This window comes from Cucurbita pepo, chromosome LG02 (assembly GCF_002806865.2).
Source record: "Cucurbita pepo subsp. pepo cultivar mu-cu-16 chromosome LG02, ASM280686v2, whole genome shotgun sequence".
Taxonomy (NCBI): Eukaryota; Viridiplantae; Streptophyta; class Magnoliopsida; order Cucurbitales; family Cucurbitaceae; genus Cucurbita; species Cucurbita pepo.
The window spans coordinates 8,544,332-8,563,816 of NC_036639.1; the positions used below are offsets into that span (position 1 = coordinate 8,544,332).

Below are 19,485 nucleotides of genomic sequence, written 5' to 3' on the forward strand. Positions count from 1 at the left end.
CAACCCGTGACTGTAGGTTTCCCTCCGCGCATGGCACTTGCGTGTGAATCCTGCGAGTAGGCTTCCTCCCGACACATGAAGGTGCCCTTTCGACTTCTGTTTGCTTGATTTTTATCTCGATTCAAATTCTAACCATATTTTTATGTGACTTAGGACTTAATTGAGGAAAATCATACTCCTTGGACATCCTATTTTTATGTGCTTGTTGGAAGTTATCGGCCTATTCTAGTGAAGTATTATGTGTACCCTCAGTTAATTTTATTGAACTAGATATTATGTTAAGACTAGGAATTTATGGTTGGGGATGACTTGTTGTAGTCTTAACTTGCCCCTGGAGCCTAATAGATCAATTTGGCTTACAAACTACCTTGAGAGTTGCCATTAGGCGGCATGATGTGTGAAGGGTGTCAATCGCTTCATGGGAGAACAGGGGTTTCTGATCAAAACTCGACTGAACCTAGCCATTTCCGCATGGGAAATGAGAGACCCACGTCGTACAGCCCATTAGCTGGATGGGATAAGAGAGGGGTCGCGCCCCCCAGCGAGGGTGACTTTATAGACATGGGAGGTTTCAGCTCACCCCTAGGTAAGACACCATATAGTCTCATACAACATGCATGAGGTTGCGCCTCATAGAGGGTCACCAGTCATTCACAGCACGACATAATGAACTCTCAGAGTTTAAAATGAAAGGATAGAGACTAGAATAGCCCCAAGGGAATAAAACTAGAACCATACGTCCTAGGGCCAATGAGAAGCCCGTGGGAATCTGTTACTAGAACACGATGAGAGCCTACAAAGTAGGTGGGTTACCGAGTATAATTTTTCTACTTATCCTTCCTACATTTTTTTTTTCTTAGGTGTGTGATGCTACGGGTCGAGAGAATGCGTACTTGAGATATGTGGATGGCCACAAAGGAAATTGTATGTGTCCCGAGGGGTGTCAGTCTATTTTTTTTGTACGCAAACTTTCACGTCTTTCATTGTCAAAATTGATCAACGATCTAACACATGGTATTGAATTTTTTCTTTTCTTTTCTTGTCATTTTGAGTGTTAAGTTTTGAGTCGCAATCTAAATTTATAGTATTTTTATTTAATGTATTTTAAGTTTTAAACATTTTTTTTTTTTTTAGTAAAGTTATGATAATAAAGTATAAAAATTTAAATCTCGAAGATGTCTCACGGAAGGTCAAGTGTTTCATTTTGAGGCTATATAAAACGTTGTATTTGTAAAGTTTTTTGAAAGATATAGAAAAAAATATATATATTTATATTTTTTTAGCCAAGGTCTAAGTTTGTTTGCAATGCTAAGTAGTTTAGGTTGTCTATGCATAGAATCATTCAAGTTTCACACGATCGATCTTACTCGTGGAATAATTCGAATCTCAAATATGTTTTCATGTTTTGAGATATTTGATCAACAAGATAATCCAAATCTTAGTTTCTTTTAGGGTGAGTTCTTGTCATTTTGATGTTCTGGTATATTTTAGATCTAAAAGTCTCGTTCTTCAATTAGTTGTTGTTGAATCGAATTTTCAAAAGTTAAAATAATTTGTAATAAAATCAATTTGATTGGAAGGTTTTAACCTTTTTGATCTAGAAATTTGTATATCTACTCGGGTTTATGATGATTCTTAGATCCCCTTAGTTAGGATTATCATATCATTTTAGACCGATCTCTTTCAACTTTTATATTTAATTTTACATCTCTTACATAAAATAGCCTATACGAACCCTAAACTATAATTAGATTATTCAATCCAAACATAAAGATAACTTAATTGATTAAAGTATTATAACATACCCAAAAGATAAAAAAAAAAAAAATTAAATTCTTAGTGATTAAATGATTAAAGTATAATAACATACACCAAAAGACCAAAAATTTGAATTCTTAGTGATTAAAGGCAATGTCCGATAACAATTCTCATACGAGATTTAAGATTTTAAATATTGAACGACTAAATCATACATGCCTAAGCATGCTAGCTGAGTCAATGTTAGATGTTTGAACGTTGAACCCTGAACTCTAAACCGTAGACTTCGTACACGGAAGATCATGTGATATCGCATGCATGTTGAGAGGGCTGAAATCATGCCAAATTATACGTTACAAACACCAAAATCAAGGAAGAAAAACGTTACCAGCGGCTGTTTGGCGTGGGGTTTGAGCTCAAAATTGGCAAGCAGTTGAGCATTTATGAGTATCTTCTTCACATTAACCTTGCTACTCTTTCTCTACATAAACATATACAGAAAAACAGTAAAGGGTAGCCATAGAATGATGGAGTTTCGTTCAACACTTAGTGTTTTGATAGCAAGTTTAGTTCTTGTGTATTGCTTTGCAGAAGAGAGGCAAATATACTTAGTTTTAATGGAAGAAAGCTCAAACGAAGACCATCTTCTTCAAAACACACTAAAAAGCTACACAAAGCTTCAAAGCTTCAAGCACATAATGAATGGCTTTGCAGTGCACACAACGCCATCAGAGGCCGCCAAGCTAAGACAAGCCAATGGAGTGAAATTAGTGGAGAGAGATAGAGGAGTGAGGAAGATGACAACTTACACCCCTAAGTTTCTAGGGGTGCCCTCCAAATCAAGGGTATGTTCCAAGAAGACTAAAACTAGCCCTGATGGGGAAGGGATTGTTGTTGGGTTTGTGGACTCTGGGATTGACCCAACACACCCAAGCTTTGGTTTTGATGATGGTTATGAAGATTTGAGACTGTTTTGTGAAAAGGGTCGGTTTTTTCCATTGAGTTCGTGCAATGGGAAGATAGTTGGGGCTAGGTTTTTCTCGGCGGGAGCTCGAGCGGTTGCGAAGCTTAATTCTTCTGTCGATTTTCTCTCTCCATTTGATGCAGAAGGCCATGGGAGGTGCGTTTTTTTGTGTTTGTTTTGGTTTGGTTCGGTTTATCCGCTTGAGTTTGTGAGTTTGTGAAGTCTGTGTGACAGTATTTGCTAAAACCACCGCATTCAAATGGTGTAAAAGTTTCCTATTTATAATTAAATAAATGACGAAGAATATAAAGTAAATAGAAAAGAGAAAAAAATATGATACTAGTTATTTGCCTGTAATAAAAGATCAAATATAATATATATGGTAAACTATAATTCTTAAGACTAAATATCCTTAACACTCTCATCTCAGCCATGTGGCCTCCATTGCTGCCGGGAATGGTGGAGTTCCTGTTTATGTTAATGGTTTTTTCTATGGATTCGCTAGTGGGATGGCACCACGCGCACGGTACATGCAAATTCATTCATTTACCTATCTCATTATTTTGATTTTTTTTTATTTTTCTTTCTATAAATTTTAGTTGAACAACGGATAGAAACTCCGACTCAATTTTTATCCTAAACTTTTAATTTTATCAAACTCATAAATTCAATAATAATAATATGTTTGGCATAAATTTAAATTTGATCAATGTATAAATTAAATACCGAATTACTTTTCTAAAACTAACAAATTTTAACAAAAATTGAGCTCTAACATTGTTTTTCTTTGAATTTTTTTCAATTTATTTTCTACCGTGCATATGTTTTATAATTCATTGAAAATATATGAGAATACTCTCTTTCGTTGGATTTGATCAACGATCAAAATATGTCGAAACAAGGAAAAGAGGTAAAAGAAAAAATTTGAGGGAAGAGATCTTTTAGAGCCGAGAAACCTTAGTTTTTCAATTATGTTTGTTCTTATTGCAGTGAGATGAACATACATATCATTAGTATCTATAATGGAGAAAGTATTGACAAGCTTCCTAAACTTTCTCTTCGATTAAGAACCCTAATAATCTTCCTAATTCTTTGTCCACAATTTGCTACTACTACCAATTCTTCTATAGTTGCTCCAGTTAGTAACTTATTCTACTAAGTTTACCAGCCATTATCCTAAAATTACTATATAAGTTAGTAACTTATTCTACTAGCTCAAGTTTATTAGCTCACGATCTTCTCCGTAAACTTGATTTTGTTCGAGATTCTTCACTCCCAACAATTCCTGCATCTCTGCAAACTTAACCCTTGCTAGGGCATTAGTTAGAATATCTGCATGTTGCTCTCTAGTGCATATGGACTCCACAACGATTTGTCTCTTCTCAACACATTCAAGGATGAAGTGGAAGTGAGTGTCAATGTGTTTGTTGTGTCCGTGAAATATTGGACTCTTCATCAGTGCAATTGCAGATTTGTTGTCGATGTAGAGAGTTACCGGTTTTAGTTCACTTTTAGTCACTTCGCTTAACAAATTTCTCAGCCACAATGCTTCGCACGACGCTATAGTTGCTGCCATGAACTCAGCTTCACAGGAAGATAGTGCCACAGTTCGTTGTTTCTGAGATTGTCAAGAGATCCAGTTTCCATTAAGATAAAAAGCCATTATTGTCGTGCTTTTTCTATTGTCAATGTCTCCAGCTAAATCACTATCGATAATTCTTCAGAACCTCGCCCTCTTTGATACTTCAACCCGTAGCTTGTGGTTCTCTTCACATAACAGAGAATGTGTTTGACCTCTTGATGATGCATCATAGTGGGATTTTCCATGTACCTACTTACTATTTAACAACATATGAAAGGTCCGGACGAGTATGAGTTAAATACCTTAGACTTCTAATGACGCGTCTATACTCATTAGAATTCATCAAGCTTCCTTCAGCATCTTTCCTGAGTTGTAACTTTGCTTCCATGGGATACTTCGTCGGGTTGCACTCTTTCATCTTAAATTGCGGCAACAACTTCTTAGCATAAACCAATTGCTTTAGCATGATGCAATCTTTCCTTTGGTCCACTTCAATACCGAGGTAGTACGTGAGTAATCCGATATCAGTTATCTCAGATTCTTTCATCATTTGCTGCTTGAACTCTTTGACGCCTTCCACACTTGTACCAGTGACGATCAAGTCATCAACGTACATGCCAACTATGAGTGTTTCAACCTCATTGTTTCTTGTATACACGGCTTGTTTTTGCGAGCAATTCATGAAGTTTAGTCTATTTAAACTCTTGAACAGATGTATGTTCTACGCCCTTGGTGCTTGCCGTAAACCATAGAAGGTCTTTGACAACTTGTACACTTTGTGCTCTTTGGCTTTGATGACAAACCCTTCAGGTTGGGCAACATACACTTATTCTTGGAGGTCACCATTTAAAATGCTGATTTGACGTTCAAGTGATGGACCTCCCACCCATGTTGAGCTGCGAGGGCAAGAATCAACCTTAAAGTGTCCATTCTAGCCACAGACGCGAAAACCTCCTCAATATCAACTCCTTGTCGTTGCACGTATCCCTTTGCAATGAGCTTTGCTTTATGCTTGATGACATTTCCTTCACTATTCTTCTTCAACTTAAACAACCACTTCAAACGATGGGCTTGTGTCCGATTGATAAGTTAGTTAGTGCCCACGTCTTGTTCCTCTCAATGGCTTCAAGCTCTTTTCGCATGGCCTCCTGCCACATCGTCTCAATTGGTGCCTCATGGTAGGTTGTCGGCTCCTCGGTCGTGAGCAACACTAACTTGTCGGTATCCAATTCTTCTTCAAGTGTATCCGTATAAATTTTAGCAAGAGAACGAAACTTCTTTGATTCATCTTCAGTTGTGAATTCTCCTGAGCTTTTTTGTTCTAGAGAGTCCATCACGCCTTTCTATGTCACTGATGATGACATGTGTGGATTTGTTGATGTTGTAGGGGCACTTTCTAGATTTGTTGCGTCTCCCTCTTCTTCCAGAGTAGTGAACTCTATAACAATCTACTTGTTATTGCCAACGCTGCACCAATCTCACTTCTTCTCTTCTTCGAATACGACATCTCTACTTACATAAATTTTCTCATGTTGCGGATCATATAACCTGTGTGCCTTGGTCTCATCCTCTACGCCAAAATACACCATCTTTTGGCTTCTTTCATTAAGTTTTTTTATATATGGCTTTGTAGTCTTAACATGTGTTGTACATCTGAAGACTCTTAGATACTCGAGTGAGATATCTCGTTGAACAATACTTTGTAAGGGGTGCGAGTGTCCAGCGTCTTTGTTGGTAAATGGTTTAGAAGATAAACCACATGTCGTATTGTCTCGGCCCAAAAAATCATCAGGACTTGCATGCTCCTAAGTAAGCTTCTTGTAGTGGTTCATTATGGTTCGATTTCTTCATTTGACCACATCGTTTTGTTGTGGAGTGTACGGTGTAGTGAGTTGACACTTGATACCTTATTCTTCGCAAAAATTGAGAAATTTTGAGATAAGAACTCGCCACCTCGGTCGGTGCGAAAGGTTTTCAGCTTATGATCAGACCCGTTTTCAATGAGTCTTTTGAACTTCTTGAATGNTTTTTTTTTTTTTTTTTTTTTTTTTTTTTTTTTTTTTTTGAGCATGTACACCCACATCTAATGGCTAAAATTGTCAACAAGTAAGAGAAAATAATTGTTACCAGCAATCGATGATCGGGTGATCAGGCCACACAAATTTGCATGAGCCAGTTGCAGTGGTTGCTCAGCAAGAAACCTGGTTTGATCTGAAAATGACAATCTTGCTTGTTTGGAGATTTGACAACTTTCACATAGTTGATTCGGGTGTATGATTTTGGGTAGCCCCGTAGCCATCATCTTCTCTCCCATCATTTTGAGTGCCTGAAAGATCACGTGTCCAAGTCTTGCATGTCATAATCAAGTTGGGTCTGCAAGTGCCGTCAATAGAGAGGTGGGCTGACTGATCTCCAATAGTATCTTGTACAGGCGGTTATGCGCCCGTTTTACCTTCATCAACTAAGTTTCATTTCTACTGAACATCTTGATAAACGAACCAACTAACTCCACTATGCTTCTTTCTTCTGTTATCTGGCCAAGACTGATAATATTACTCTTCAAGCTTGGGATATAATATACCTTCGTTAGTAAACATTGGTCACCGTTCTTGCACTGGAACAAAATGAATCCTTTGCTTTCGATTGGTACGATTGATCCATCACCAAACTTTACATTTCTAATGAGCTTCTCATCAAGCTCCTTGAACTTTGTTTGATCTCCGGTCATGTGGTTGCTTGCTCCACTGTCAAGGTACCATATGCTTGTTTCCACTCGGTCTTCTCCTTTTGTGAGAAGGTTCGCCATAACCTTCTCTTCGTTGAGCATCAACAGGTCGGGCGTCTTCTCAGCCAACATCAGTGTGGGCTCTTGATCCTACGTGAGTGTGAGGTTTGCCTCCTTATCGCGCTTCTTCTTGCGGCACTCTACCGCATAGTGCCCATATTTCTACAAGAGTAACACTTGATCATACTCTTGTCCTTCCAGGGGTTGGCATTGTCATGGGTTTGTGAGGTATTGTCACGACCTCCTCTACCACCACGTCTGCGCCCATGACCGCGGCAAGCCCATGACCTCTACATTCCTTATTGTGGTCGCCATGTCCATTCGTACATGAAGCGGAAGAGTCAGCCGCATCTTTCCTTTTTGTCCGTGCTAGTATCTCCTCATGTGTGAGTAAGAGGTGTTTCTTCTTCTCTTTGTCTTCATAGCAACGAAGTCTCTCCTCTTGGACTTTAAGACGACTAACAACATCCTCAACTAACATGTTCTTGAGGTCGCCGAACTGCTCGATGGAGGTAACGATCTGCATGAATCTTGGGGGAATAGCTCAAAGAAACTTCTTGACGACAAAGATCTCCTCCACCATGTTGCCTAATGAACGGATGCCGCTAACGATCGTCGTCAAGTTATGGAAAAATCGTCTATTGACTCACCGTTTTTCACGCGAATAGCATCAAACTCACTCTTCAAGGTCTGCACCTTTGCTTCCTTGACACGTTCCACACCCACATGTATTGTTTGCAGCGTCTTCCATGCTACCTTTGTCGAGTCCTTCTCTGCTAACATGAGAAGAACATCCTCCAGGACTGCTTGGTAGATGGCGGTAAGAGTCATCTTGTCCTTATGCTCTTCAACGTGACCATGTTCGATGGCGTCCCACACGTCTGTGCCTGTAAGTTGACACACATCTTGATCGATCATGCTAGTTACTCTTCATGAGTAACGTGTACTAGAGCGTACATTCCCCTCCTTTCTTCTCTTTATCGTTGTCACTTCTCCTCCGGTGGCTTTGTATGGTGACGACATTTGTTTCAGCATCCTGGCTCTCATACCATATGTTGGATTTGACCCATGATCGAAATATATCGAAACAAGTAAAAGAAGCAAAGGAAAAATATGAGGGGAGAGATCTTTTGGAGCAAAAAAAACCTTAAGCGCTTAGTTTTTCAATTCTCTTTGTTCTTGTTGTAGTGAAATGAGCATACATCTCATAAGTATTTACAGTGAAGAAAGTACTCACTAGCTTCCTAAATTTTCTCCTCAAGTTAAAACTACTAACAATCTTCTAAGCACAAAACTTGATTAACAATTCTCCTAAAGTTATTACAGGAGTTAGTAACTTATTCTACTCGCAAGTTTATTAGCTCACATCTTTTACAATTTTTTTGAACAAAAAAATTGAAGGAAAAAATTACAACAAAAGTTCAAGTTTAAGATTAAGATTATAATACTTATATAGGTTTGAGATGCAAAATTGATACCACTAAATAAGTTCGGGCATTAAATTAGAGAAACAGTAAGTTATTGTGGTGAGCTAGTTAGTGTTTTGGTTAGAGTGATATTTGTTTTTGTGACAGAATTGCTGTTTATAAGGCAGTTTATCCCACAATGTCCACTCTAACAGATGTAGTTTCAGCAATAGATCAAGTAAGCTCTTTTCATTTTCATACAAAAACTCTATTTCCATTTCCATTACAATCCATAATTCAAACTAATTTCTTCCGTGCTAAAAGTTTAAGAATCAAAATAAGATTTCGGGTTCGTTCATTTTGAATAAGTGCAGGCAGTGATCGATGGAGTTGATATATTGGCATTATCGGTCGGACCAAATGAACCACCCGAAGAAGGACTTACCTTCCTAAGCATATACGACATTGCCATATTATCTGCTACGCGAGCTGGGATCCTTGTGGTTCAGGCAGTCGGAAACAACGGCCCAGCCCCTGCAACCGTAGTCTCATACAGCCCTTGGGCGGTCGGCGTTGCAGCTTCGGGCACCGACAGAGTTTATCCGGCCTCACTTCTTCTTGGGAATGGCCAGAAAGTTGGAGGAGTAGGATTATCTGGTATGTCACATTAAAACTACTCGCAACTATTTGAAAGCATTTTTGTGTAAAGTAAGAAATGGATAGAAGTATGAACAACATATTCTCACAAATAAGTGAAGGCAAGATTCTAAGAAAAGTTTGTCCCAAACTTCCGAGACATCCCATGTTTTTTCTTATTAAGCTTACTAGATTTAAACACATAACTACGACCTATTTCATAATCACTTGAATTATGTTTATAAACATGATTTTGAATGTAAAAATTTTACTTTTATTAAAAATAAAAAGTTAAATAAATGATCCAAACAACATGAACCAATTTAGCCCAAAAATTTATGGTTGGATTGGATTAGATTCATTATATTTAACCAGGGTAGGGTAGTTTGAGTTGAAAAAATTGACAACCCGAACAATTGTGTTGAGTTTAAAAAATGTCCTATCTCGATCCCACCCAACCCATGAACACCCCTAATTTGTTGAAGAGTTCTAAGCCAAAGCCAAATTTTGAAATAGGTGGATCTAACATCTAACACCTTTGGTTTATACACATTTTTGTGGCTATATTTTATGGGATCTCTATTATAGTTCTCAAAGCAATTTTCTTAACAAAGGCTTTCCCCTACATTCTAAGCATCTATCATCTTCCTCAGGACCCACTTTTTTTCTACATAAACTGGTATTAGCCAAGGATGCAATGAAACAAAATGGGACAATTCCCAGTGAAGAGTGCCAATATCCTGAAGCTTTTGACCCAAATCTTGTCCAAAACAGCATAGTCCTCTGCTCTTTCTCTCAAGGATTCCTCAATGGCACCTCCTCCCTCACAGCCATCATCCACACTGCAACGACACTCCGATTCATCGGCTTCGCTCTCATTGCAAATCCTAACTACGGCGATTTCATCGCCGAACCCATCCCTTTCAGACTTCCTGGCATTCTCATCCCGAACGCATCAGATTCTCAGGTACATCTTTACAAAACATAAGCTAAGTTAAACGCCCACTTCAATANAAAAAAAAAAAAAAAAAAAAAAAAAAAAAAAAAAAAAAAAAAAAAAAAACATTAGGTTTACTGAAACTCATCAGCTTAAACTTTTGGATTGCACATGAAACAAAACAGGCGATACTGAAGTACTACGAAGCAAATACATGCAAGGATGCCAATGGAATGGTCAGTGAATTTAAAGGGAAAGCAGCCATAGGAGAAGGAAGAGTTGCTTCATTTGGAAGCCAAGCACCAACAGTTAGCAGATTTTCATCGAGAGGACCAGATTATATGAACATGAACAGGACAGTAGCTGATGTGCTAAAGCCAGATATTCTTGCACCTGGCCACCAAATTTGGGCTGCTTGGAGCCCTCTCAGTGTCACAGAGCCACTTTTGAAGGGTGAGCTTACATAAACTTACTGTTCCATCTCTCATTTTTAATCACTGTTTGTTTAGTTCCCTCATAGCTCTTAAAATTTCAAGGCTAATCTTTCAACTTTCATTGAATTTCACCTTGTGAGAGCTCAATGAAAGTTGTAGCATGAAATTTTGAAAGTGAAATAACCAAAACAAAAAGTAGATAAGAACTGAAGAACCAAAAGTAATCAAAAGACATATTTATGTAATATGGAAAGGGGAGAACAAGTGAATTGAAACATAGCTGCTGAATTAAATAGGTTACCAATTTGCACTGATGTCTGGAACAAGTATGGCAGCACCTCATATAGTGGGAATAGCAGCACTTATTAAGCAAAAGAATCCTTCTTGGACTCCTTCCATGATAGCTTCTGCAATGTCAACAACTGCCACAAAGTATGATATGAATGGAGACCTTATTCAGGCTGAGGGATTCGACATTCATCGTTTATATCCTTCTACTCCCTTTGATTTGGGCGCTGGCCTCGTCAAACCGACCAATGCTTTGGACCCAGGACTGGTCTTCCCAGCAGGTAAGTTCCAATGATACACACTACCTTTTCACTACATGGTAAAATGTGTTTTTTGACAATCTCAAAACTACTTGAAAACACTTTTACCTCGTTTTGGGCGCGGGACTCCTCCGTTAGTAAAGTACTTTACTGAAAAACGATATTCTTCGAGTGACGCCTAACCAAAGGTCACATGTTCAAATTCTTGGTTCATCTTAGTAAGAAAAACTCTTGATGTCTCAAAGTTTAGCTCTTAGGTAGGCACAGACTAAAAACACTATTCCCTAAATGCATCCACACATGCCCTTGAAAACACACAAACCAAACCATTTCAACCTGCAATGAGATGGGACTCTACGTCTAGGTCTTATTCCATCTCAAACTTAGATTAGGAAGAGTGCCCTTGAACTACAGATCAATCATAATACACAATACAAAAAAAGAAATCAATTCTTGACGAGAACGAAAAAAACTAGGGGAGGGGAAGAGGAGATTCAGGATAGTCACTCGACTCCATATCTCGTGAACAAAGATTCTTCTTTCATTTTCAATTCCTTTCGCGCATCTTTTTTTTATGATCTCTTTCCTAAGATAGGACATAGGTCAGGGGTAGGGAAAAGGGCTTCTTCAACTTTAAAACCGGAATAAGGAACCTTAGAATGAACCCTACCTGTCGAGCAAAAAATGGGATTAAGTTTTTATGATCAGATGATATTCCAGTCAGTTATATTTGCCATTTTTCAACATTTTGTACCTGTTTTTTTATTCCCGTGTTCTTACAAATGTATCGATTCAGTTCTCAACATTAGGCAACAGATTCAATCCAACCCTATTCAAACATAAAGAAAACTAACATCTTCCTGAAACAGAATATGAAGACTACATAAACTTCTTGTGCTCATTACCTGGGGATCCTGCTGTCATAAAAAATACCACTGGAGGACAGTGCAACGCCTCTGAACCACAGCCACACCCTGCAGATCTGAACCTTCCTTCAGTCACAATATCATCACTGGTTGGGCATCAGGTGCTGCACAGAAGAGTGAAGAATGTAGGAACCAAAGTGGAGACATACGTGTGGTCAGTGATCCCACCAAATGGGACAACAATCAACATCAATCCACCATGGTTCACCATAGCACCAGGAGGACTCCAAAACTTGGAAATACAGATCAAAGTTACACAAAAAATGAATCACTTTACCTTTGGGGAGATTGTTTTCACAGGAAGTTTAAACCATATTGGAAGGATCCCTTTGTCAGTTTTGGCTGTTTCTGTATCCTAAAGTCAGGATTGGTTTGTTCTTTACAACTGAATGTTAGTTTCTAGACGTAAAGCAATCTCAAACGATGGATTTTACCAGTATAAAAATTGGCAATCCACTTTAGGATGGTTAGACATCAAATAGACTCTATCGAAGTCCGAAGTTGAAACTCATCTAAAATCCAATCTAAAACCCAAAATAATAATTTTTGAAGGTCGTGAGCACCACAACACTAGGATCTTTAAAAAGTTGCAAGCCAGACAGACATGGAGAGAATTTCACATGTGCAGAAGTGTTGTGACACAACATGAAAGAATCGAGGGTAAGTTCTTTTGCACACATGAGGGGAAATCACAGTCATTCTTTTATCCCAAAAAAAAAATAATAATAATAATAAAAAATCATGAGTATTCATGTAAGGGCAGATTAATGAAAAACTATTCAAGGAGTATGTCACAATGTAGTTAGTAGTTTTACACCATTGAATGTATCAGAGAGAAACTACAAAAGTATCTTGAGTTTGTATCTCATGATTATTAGAACGAAATGCTGGACTTCCGAATTCATATCCAACAGTAATTAAGAGGCAAACCACATCTGACAGCCTCACTGAACAATTTTTCTAGATTATGATCATTCTGTGAGATGTTCGTAAAGTTGAGAGAGGGAAATGGAAGAACCAATCCCAGTTTTCTTGGGGAGTGAGAATTTTTTCCCTTACATTAAGGGTTTAAATAGCCTCGACAGGTATAATAACACCACTGTTTGGAGCTACCTTAAGAAGTAAGGACCAATTTTGAGTGATCGTGTGTGACACTTCCTCTAGAATTGAAATGTTTGTGTAGGAAAAGATGCAACTCATTAAGGATGAACCAATATAAATTCTGGTGTTTCCATTCAGACTATGAAGACTTTCCTATAACATCTCTTTTGATGGTTCAAAGACAGAAGAAAGTTTGTATTAAAATGAAGTTCCGTTCTCTTTTAGTTTGTGGCAAGTTTTGTACCATTTTCTAATATAGAGAATACTCCTCTTTTACTTTGGGTCTGTCATCCAGAAAATCCCAACTTGTCTCTTCTTACAATGAATAAAGAAAAAATATCGCAACATCGAAAAACATCATCAAGAAACTAAAGAAGATTGCATAAACATGCCATGATCAGTTCTAATGACATGAATCTTCTATTACCACTCTATCAATCTGAATATTGAAGTTTAACACAGCTAAATGGGCTCTTCAATCCAGTTGGTCAACATTTTGTGTTTCTTTCATAATTTCACAACAAATGAGCCTAAACTACAATGGAAAAGTAGACTCAAATCAGAAGGTGAAAAGCACGTTACCCTGTCCAGCACATACACTCTTTACACCGTGGATACCTATAAACACTCCTTCCTTTGGGCCTTGTAAAGACGTGCTTGGTTTGCCTAACTGCTTTCCTAACTCTTATCTCAAAAATTCGCCATTCTATAGTGTTGTTCTTTGAAAATATGCTTGCAAGCCTTCGTTTGTTTGGTCGAATCGTTGGCATCCTTCCCCCACCGTAGTATATCCGATAACCGGATACAAGAGACGACAACTGACTCCCAGAATCTGTCATTGCAAATGCATTGGCAGCCGTGCAGCCTATGTAGTCCAATGCCGCCAACTAAAAGAACGTAAATCCATCATTCAACTAGTACGTGATAATAAGACAACAAACTACTTGAAACCTTTTCATATTAGGAGACAAGAACTTTCACATCAACACTAAACTGATGAAAGGACATAGAGGCAAGATAATAATCCAGAAACATAAATTACAACTTTCTCGAGAACTAAGGAAGCATTGCAAAAAATATGCAAAGAACGAGTACATAACTTCAAACAGGCAGCAAGTTTGAACAACAATTTCTCATCTATGTGCTATTCAACGTAGTGGACAGGTTCTAAAATAGAAAGGACATGAGAACTGACGTTCTGTTCAGAGTATTCTTGTCAGAGAAAATTCTCAAGAGGATTACTTACCGAAGTTGATCTACACGAGAACAAAAATAATATTCCAGATAACTTCCATATCAAAAAACATTGTTATAATAACATCCTAACTGATTGATAGTGACAAAAGCGTGTTATTACCTGAGAAGAAAAGTTCATAAAAGGTTGAAGCTCTGATGTTGAAAGCAACTTCTCCTTTGTAACCAAATTAGGATACAAGCTAGTCAGAGCAGTCAACCTTGAACTCCCTCCATATATCTGTGAGCCTGCCACAAATATCTTTGTCTTGCGTTTGAAACCAAGAGCAGCAAGCATAAGTACTGCTTCCTCTGGTGTCAAGGGGCAAAGACCTTCTGACCTAAGTTCGGCAGGAGAAGGTAATCTGTAACAAGAAACCATTTTAGTTAAATCATATTCCAATACATAAATAATAAATGCCTCACTTCGTTTTAATGAAATGGGATTGCAGACACAGAGATTTTGGAGGAACTTATGAGCAGGAGAAAGGAAGAGGAAATTTTTTACCATTTGTGCAATTATGATTATGATTTGCAGTCACTGGATAAAAGAAAAAAGGAAAAAAGAAATGTCGATGGAACATTGAAAAGAAAACTTGATGGGTTGGGTAAATTTATTGGCTAGATATCAGATCGTCCATCCTCAATGGTAAAGTTAAAACGACTATAGCCAATTATACATATGATGTTTATGATAAACAGTTAGAGTGCCACGGTCATAAATTAAAAACAGAGAGGAGAGATCAAATACAGGCATAACACAACGCACAAATGTAAAATTCAGTCATAAAAAATCACACAATAAACAATAGAAGTGGAAAGGGCACCACTAGATCTGATATAGGTGTAACGGCTCAAGCCCACCGCTAGCAGATATTTGTCCTCTTTGGGCTTTCCTTTTCGGGCTTCCCCTCGAGGTTTTTAAAACGTGTCTGCTATGGAAAGGTTTTCACACACTTAAAGGGTGTTTTGTTCTCCTCCCCAACCGATGTGGAATCTCACAATCCACCCCCTTCGGGTCCCAGCATCCTCGTTGGCACTCTTTCCTTTCTCCAATGAATGTGGGACCCCCATCAAATCCACCCCTTTGGGGCCCAACGTCCTTGCTGGCACATCGCCTCATGTCCACCCCCTTCGGGGCTTAGCCTCCTTGCTGGCACATCGCCCGGTGTCTGACTCTAATATCATTTGTAACAGTCCAAACCCACCACTAGCAGATATTGTCCTCTTTCGGCTTTCCCTTTCGGGTTTTCCCTCAAGGTTTTTAAAACACGTATGCTAGGGAGAGGTTTCCACGCCCTTATAAAGGTTGTTTCGTTCTCCTCCCCAAACGAAGTGGGATCTCACAATAGGTCCCTCGTACGTATTGAATTTGAACATCTTCACTAGGCTATTGGAACCTTAATAAATGAAGAATCATTTTCTTTTTATTTTTTTGGGCATGACAAGCATGCAATGAAGAATAAGCAAAGAGTGGGAAATCTAAATCTCCCGTCTAAAATAAGCTGGTGGTGGAGTGTAGAAGTCCGACTGAAAGATGTAGGCCTCAAGGGTAAGCAATGATGTTAATATAAACAAGGAAAACTGCATTAACAATAGGTAAATAATGATTGAAATGGTTGTGATCCTCTTGCACAAGCACAGAGAACAAATCAGAAAGATGACTGAACCAAATCACAATACGTACTTAGTGGTTTTCTGGAGAAGAGACAATGCTGGGAAATGGATTGCCCGATATGCTTCAAACTCTTTCCTTTCTTCTTCTCCTCCACCAAATTCACAAAGAGAATGAGCTACCATATCAATCTCAAATCTCAAATGTAGAGATAGGTATCTGGAAGCTTTCGGAGAGCGAGCTTTGTTTCCATTCATCGTTGATTTTGCAAATGGACCAACAAGGTGTTTATCCAATGGCCCTGGGTAGCTTTCTTGTTGACGTAGCCTTTGAAGAAGCAAAGCACCAGTTTCTTGAATTTTAGGAACAAACCTCAGAGCATGAAAATTGCATCTGCAACGAAGTCTCTAGATGGAATACCCGAATCAGGAATATGAAGCACAGAGAACAGCTACATAACTAAGAAATACGAAAAAAAGACAATGATCCAACATCCATTCTCGTAAAACGAAAAAAGCATATAAATAACAAGGATGTCCACATCAAATTACCTGTAGCTCAAATGATAATGGGTCAAACGCCAATCGATTACCAAAACCCAGAAAATGCACGACCTTATTCTTATTTATGATAGGAAGAATGTTTTTCAAGTAAAAACTTGGCTTGGCCTCTTTAACAACATCAGCATCCGTTACCTGCAGAGCCATTAATATTATCAGACAACTGAAAAGACGCACATAATTCATAAGGACGAAGGAACGTAGGAAATAGATCAACTGAAAACTTACCACACTTCCAATCGCTTCCAAATCTAAGGATCGTAAATTATCTGGAAGTTCTTTCACTATATGGATGTCAGGAGTCATGTAGTTAATAAAATGTTCCTCCTGGTAGATATCGCTGAATTGACTATGATATTACAGAATCTTGTACCATCAATTTTCCATCCAGAGAAATATATAACAGAAAAATGATGCTTATTGACTGAATAATGAATGGCATGATAAATACAATGAGGACAAAGCAGTTCAGTTAAAGAGAACATCATAAACTTTTTATTAAGTTGGTTTCTATAATCACTATATCATCACAAGAAAAGGGAACTTTCATATTTTTGTAGCCAATGAAACATAGAGCTCTTGCCTACTCCTTAGGAAGTGGAATTAATACAATGAATTCAAAAAGCATCAAGCCTCTCTTGTTCGAAAGAATCGAATGTAGGATTCCAATAACCTTTATTGCATGGCCTCAGAAAAAAAGTCGACCAGCCAGCCGCAGCCTTCTATTTTTTATAGATAAGTTCATAGCAGCCACATTAACTTCCAAATCAGGAGCAGTTTTACAATTTTCCCCTAAATCGTAAAGCGATAGAACGAAAAAATGTATGTCTGAGAAAGACTTGCTGCAAGACCCTTGTTCACAATCAATCAGCCACCAAAAGGAAACTAAGCCATAAATCCAGCAACAGAGCATAAACATTTTTAATGAACAAGAAACTTAACAACATAGATGCAAGAATTACATAAAACTGCTAAGACAGAATCTAGAAGAGGAAAGAGCAATCACCTCACATCTTTCCAAACGCTACTATACATAAATCTGGGAACAACCAAAGATGAATTAAGTAGCCGTGCCAGAACAACAGCATTGCAAACCTTGTTCATACAGGAGAAGGAACAATAATCAGAATTAAACTACTAAAAGTTTAAACACTCATAATTATCAGAGAAATCACTCACAGCTACTCGCTGTTGATTCATTCCACCGTTTGCAGTAACCATAATGTATCCATTATTTCTCTCTACTACCATTAAAATCAGAACAAAAAATTGATTGCATTAAATTTCAATCACATGAAACGTATTATAAATGCACATGAACTGGGAAAGATAGAATCACCGCTCGACTCCCAATTGCGTTGATCAGCACAGGGCTTCCAAGCAGATGAAGCAAGCAATGGCTCTTGCCATAAGTCCTTGGGCTCAGGTTTATTTTCTCCCTGCTAAGAACAATTAACTGACGAATTCAGACAACAAATCCCACAGAAATCACAGTGGCTAGAACGAAAAATTATCTTGGAGTGTACCTCCGCCAATGCATGAGCGGCCAAAGCCAACAATCTACCATAGTTACCCTTTGGCCATTTCCTTCTACCAGCCTTCCGTTTTCCCTGTTAGCATAATCAACAATGAAAACTTATATAAGAGAACTGTAGAAAATCATTCACTGGACTGCGAATTGAGTGCAATTTAGAACTAAACAATACATGCCTGAACTGAAATCTTCGGGGAAGAAACATTCCCAGGAAGTTCAGGATTGGAATTGGCCTGGTTATCATCATGTTCTTGAATTATATCATCTTGCTCTTGTAATCTCAAAAGCATGACCCAATTCACCAAGAAAAACATCCCGACCAACAATATAATAATCAAAAGCCCTTTGAATCGCTTTCTCTGGTACCACACTATCCCCGCCCTCTTCTTTACCCGCCTATCGACTTTCAGTTTGTGCAAGCTCTCATTCGACGAAAATCCGAAAAGCTTGAACCCTGAAAACGAAGAAGCGTGATGAACATCACCGGAGGATTGATCAAAGCTCCCCAATCGACTAGGACCGAGGCGGGGAGAATGAGTCGGTGAGGCTTGACGATTCCTCGGCGTGGTCGAGCCAGAACGCACATGGGTAATGCCGACTCTGCTTTCTGGCGAATCGGAGCCTTCCTCATCAGTAACTGGCTCGTCAACGAGGCTGTTTCGCTTGAAATTAGATCCCATTACAGAGATTGGAAGGTCATCCATGGAGGCCATTTCTCTCGGAGATGATGACGGATCCAAGTTGGATCCGAGAAATCGAAATGAGAGGGAGAGAATTCAGGCTTTATGGGAACAAAAACAATTGGTAATTGCTAATTTTAAGGTGAAGTAAATTTTAATGAGTCAAGTGTCCCATTTGAATATCAAAATTATGCAAAGTTGCAACCTAGCTTTGAATCACAATATCATTCTTTTCCATTATCTGTTTATCAGATTTTTCATAGATGAAGTTTGCGTGGAAGGTTGTGATAGCATTTGCTATTCATTCTTCTCTTCCAGTTCAAAATTGCAATCGAAAGTTATCCGGTAACCATCCAGATCCACCGCTACCAAATATTCTCGTCCTTGGCTTTCCCATTCGAGCTTCCCCTCATGGCTTTAAAAAGAATCTGCTAGGGAAAGGTTTCACACCCTTATAAATGGCGATTTGATCTCCTCCCCAATCAATGTGGGACATCACAATCCACCCCCTTTGGGGTCCAGCGTCCTCGCTGGCACTCTTTCCTTCCTCCAATCGATGTGGGACCGCCCCCAAATCCACCCCCTTTGGGGCCAGCGTCCTTACTGGCACACCGCCTCGTGTCTACCCCCTTTCGAAGAAAAGGCTGACACATTGTCCGGTGTCTGGCATCGTGTCTACCTCCCTTTGGGGAACAGCGAAAAGGCTAGCAATTCGTCCGATGTCTGGCTTTGATACCATTTGTAACGACCCAGATCCACTGCTAGCAGATATTGTCCTATTTGGGT

General features: G+C 38.7%; 2 protein-coding genes across 8 annotated transcripts; one reads left to right on the top strand and one right to left on the bottom strand.

Moving 5' to 3' along the window:
- Positions 1-1,963: 1,963 nt before the first annotated feature.
- LOC111787937 (subtilisin-like protease SBT2.4) lies at positions 1,964-12,386 on the top strand. 2 transcript variants are annotated; one of them, XM_023668040.1, is made up of 8 exons: positions 1,964-2,878; positions 3,153-3,248; positions 8,664-8,733; positions 8,870-9,152; positions 9,785-10,098; positions 10,254-10,521; positions 10,799-11,071; positions 11,920-12,386. In XM_023668040.1, exons 1-8 carry the CDS (start codon positions 2,202-2,204, stop codon positions 12,333-12,335), a joined length of 2,397 nt encoding a protein of 798 aa, XP_023523808.1. In that variant the 5' UTR covers positions 1,964-2,201; the 3' UTR covers positions 12,336-12,386. The 2 variants fall into 2 exon arrangements, with proteins under 2 accessions (XP_023523808.1, XP_023523809.1); XM_023668041.1 differs by lacking the exon at positions 10,799-11,071 and having other exon boundaries at positions 1,966-2,878.
- Positions 11,084-18,876, bottom strand: LOC111787943 (O-fucosyltransferase 2-like). Of its 6 annotated transcripts, none has more exons than XR_002814065.1 (12): positions 18,196-18,876; positions 18,012-18,095; positions 17,825-17,927; positions 17,665-17,729; positions 17,492-17,580; positions 16,714-16,834; positions 16,477-16,620; positions 15,998-16,332; positions 14,435-14,675; positions 13,660-13,964; positions 11,956-12,080; positions 11,084-11,228 (listed from the first exon to the last, which is right to left on the bottom strand). XR_002814065.1 is itself a non-coding variant. In XM_023668048.1 (11 exons), the coding sequence occupies exons 1-11, from the start codon at positions 18,730-18,732 to the stop codon at positions 12,074-12,076; spliced, it is 2,031 nt and encodes a 676-aa protein (XP_023523816.1). In that variant the 5' UTR covers positions 18,733-18,876; the 3' UTR covers positions 11,439-12,073. The 6 variants fall into 6 exon arrangements, 4 of the variants coding, with proteins under 4 accessions (XP_023523816.1, XP_023523818.1, XP_023523817.1 ...); XR_002814064.1 differs by lacking the exon at positions 11,084-11,228 and adding an exon at positions 11,439-11,720; XM_023668048.1 differs by lacking the exon at positions 11,084-11,228 and having other exon boundaries at positions 11,439-12,080.
- Between the last annotated feature and the right edge of the window lie 609 nt (positions 18,877-19,485).